The sequence below is a fragment of the Sardina pilchardus genome, chromosome 19, assembly GCF_963854185.1.
Source record: "Sardina pilchardus chromosome 19, fSarPil1.1, whole genome shotgun sequence".
NCBI classification, from domain to species: Eukaryota; Metazoa; Chordata; class Actinopteri; order Clupeiformes; family Clupeidae; genus Sardina; species Sardina pilchardus.
In genome coordinates this window covers 5230417-5233921 of record NC_085012.1, presented here as the reverse complement: position 1 = coordinate 5233921, position 3505 = coordinate 5230417, and the positions used below count along the sequence as shown (strand labels likewise).

General features: G+C 39.4%; 1 protein-coding gene across 1 annotated transcript in view; it reads right to left on the bottom strand.

Annotated features, from left to right (window-relative positions):
• LOC134065952 (uncharacterized) overlaps window positions 1–3203 on the bottom strand; it is a 7722-nt gene extending 4519 nt beyond the window's left edge. Inside the window, exons 1-3 of the mRNA XM_062521087.1 lie at window positions 3091–3203; window positions 2121–2205; window positions 1841–2014 (exon numbers count right to left, since the gene is read on the bottom strand). Coding sequence (XP_062377071.1) covers window positions 1841–2014; window positions 2121–2182 — 236 coding nt within the window. The 5' untranslated portion in view covers window positions 2183–2205; window positions 3091–3203. The remainder of the gene's footprint in view (window positions 1–1840; window positions 2015–2120; window positions 2206–3090) is intronic.
• Window positions 3204–3505: the final 302 nt, after the last annotated feature.

Here is a 3505-nt window from a genome sequence, read left to right as displayed (position 1 = left end):
ATCTAAATGGTGCAATAAATTTGGCCATAATAACTTTTTTTGCCATCATCAGACAATTATTACATTTGTTTATGCTATAAAAATGTTTGTGCCGTAATTGTTTTATGAACACCTGGCCAGTGAATTAAAAATGACTAACAGCACAAACATTTTTTTGCCAGGTTATGTTCACATTGTCAGTTACTGTGGTACACGCCCCTGGTGAACAAAATCAGACATAAAGCAAAGAGCAGGAAGTTGAGAGGGAGTTAGATCTTTCAGTGTTAGGGTGCATTCACACTAGACCGTTTGGTGCGGACCCGAGTTGGTTTGGACCGATGGTTCAGTTAATTTTGCTGATGTGAACGCAGTCCACTGAACCCGGGTGTGGACCCGGGTCCTGACCAGGTCTGCTTGAAAACGGGGGTCTGGGGTACGGTTCCTTAGAACTCCGGTGCAGTTCGAATGCTATGTGTTTGAAATCCAGGAAATAAACTGCCTTTTTTTACGACACTGCCAAGCGATATTGCTAAAAAGAAGCTAGTGTTTATGACACATATGACCCGGGTCCGCAAACAAAAATTTAATGTGAACGTAGACCAGCTGAGTCAGGGTTAAGAGGGAGTAATCTCACTCGGGTACAATCCAGTTAAACATACTCGGCGATTAGACAGGTTGGTAAGGAAAGTTGGCTCTGTTGTGGGAGCTGAACTGGAGTGCATCACTTCAGTATCAGACAAAAGGACCCTGGACCCTGCACTATCATACTGGACCCCCAACCCACTTAGTGCACTTTATCATACAGCAGAAGAGCTTGATCAGTTGGAGACTACACTCCCTGACATGCACAACGGACAGACTGAGGAAGTCATTTGTACCCAGGGTCATACAACTCTACAATGCTTCACTAAAGGGAAAAGGGGAATTGGACTTCTCTGCATATGCTATCTGCACCTTCACCCTCTTATACACTGATACACTTGCATGGCATTTCTGTACAATACTGTGTACTGTTTGACACTGTTTACTGGCTTTACTGGCTACATTAGCCCTCATGCACAACCTCTCCCTCCATCCCCTTGACTGGACTGTGGTCTAACTTCACACCAATGGCTGATAACTTCATCCTATCAAACTTAACCTTGCACTGCTGCTACAACTCTTATATTTCTATGTTTACTTTCACTTATTTTGTCCATATATTTCTAACTTCATACTTGACCAATGACTGATGCCTGTACCCTTATGTAACTTATCCTTGCACTGCTGCTATTATTCTTATATTATTACTATGTTATTTTTATCTTATTTGTCCATATATTTATACTAGAACTGTTATATTACCATGCTTCCATTTTTTTATTGTCCATATTTACAATATTTATTGCTGGTCACTATAGACTTTAACCTTGCACTGTTGCACTGTTCGACTTATTTGCACTACCAACTTGACACACACCTCATACTGGATCACAGTACCAATCCTCAGTACATTCATACGCATGATCTTTATCTTAGTATTTAGTATTTTACTGTTCTTTTTAGTCATGTTGATTTGTTGATTTGCTGTTGTTGTTGATCATCCTGTTTACATTGTAGTGTATGATGTGTGTGGTGTCTTAATCTGCTTGGACCTTGAAATTCCCCTTGGGGATCAATAAAGTATCTATCTATCTTTCAATCTATCTATCTATCTATCTATCTATATATCTACTCAGTGTGAAGGCAACCTTAGATTTTATTATCAAAAGGCAATCTGACTGTCCGCAGTCCAGCCTCCTTGACTATACAAATAAACCAGAGGAGGGAAACCAATGTATGAGGTGTTATGTAGTGTTTTAGTAGGTCTTAATTTATTTACCATTCACCATGTGTGTCTCCACGGGCAGCGCCATTGTTGTGTGACGTTAAACTACTGCACATCGGTGAAGGAGGACATAGATTTGCCCCAAGAGTAGGAGCTCCGACTTCAGGTGGCGTTCCAATTCCAATCCACTTTTCCTTGTCGGAGGTATGACATATTGGACGAAATTTTCTGGAACGTGTCATTAGTTTATAATATGTTAGGAAAATAAATCAGATGTGCAACAATTTGCCATATGAATGATCTAAAAAAAAAGCTTGTAGTCTATGTAACCTACCTTGCAAGTAGGATGGACAACATCCACATACATGCAGCAAGAAGAGTGATTTCTACCAACATTATGGCTGGCTATTGTCTTCGCCCTATGAGAGAGGAGCCAGTCATACTATTACTGTATATCACAGCAACTGAATGTTCACAAGAGAACTGTCAAAAAGTCATGAGCACAGGGCATCTTTATTTTTTTTATACATATGTCTAAATAAATAAACAAACAACATGGCTTAACACAAACATTGCAGCAGCCCACGTGATGCCATAATTGTCTTGATTTCCCAGTTACAGTAATTAACCTGTTTCCTGTTATTTTTTTTGCTTTTCTTCGAGTTATATAGCATGATTAGCTACAAACAAACAACATTGTATCAATGATTAGGCCTAGGCCTACTGTTCGATTCCGTAGGCTATCGTTACAGTGTTAAAAACACTGATTAGGCCCAGGCAGGGTGAACCCTGCCTGTATGGTGATAGCCAAAATAGCTTAGGGCCTTAGGCCAACATAAGAGGACAATGTCATGCGAGAGAATTTGCTTTGACACTATCGCAATGTGACGCACAATCAACTAGAGTAGGCTAATACTGTAATATCCATTAGGTCTAAATCGGTCAAGGTCAAAAGCACTACACCTTCCTCAAGCCGGAATTATATATTATGCTACGGTTAACTTCATTGTAGTCTAAGGTAGGCCGGATCTTTTGTCAAATGGTTAGCCACCTAAAACTAAATAAACACATACGCAGTTTTCATGACATCGAACAGATACACTGTCTATGCAAAAATAAAATAAATGGAAGCGTAACTATAATCACGCACAGCGCAAACTCCGGTTTACAACTCCATTCACAAATCCTCGGCTAGGCAGGCCGAAATGTATCGACAATATCCTCGTTATTAAATATTCTATTAAATGGGCTACACAAATTTAACTTCAACTATAACTTTATGTCACGCTATGATAAAAACAAACCTTCTTGTCCAGAATCTTTAGATCCCAAGTCTAATCCACAAACTTCGACGATCACTTTTTTCAGACGCTCACTTTTAGGTTCTCTGTTACCGTACAGTAGGTTTCACTTTTGCTTGATACTCTGCGTGTAGTTCAGCTGGGCTATGGCGACACGCGTGGCTCACTAAAATAAAAAAAAATAATAAAAAAAATGAATCAGCAATTCCAAGTCTACCCATGTGCGGTGATTTTATACTTTCGTTGTGGAATATTCTGTGGTGCATTTTCTGACATAAAACCTTGTTTTGCAGCTACAGTAACCATATTCCTTAAATATCTGATGATGAGGACGTCTCCAGAAGGGATTTCAGTTATTGTATAGGCAACAATTATTCTCTCATATTAGCACTGCCAAACATCTTTTTCAGTTTTCCAA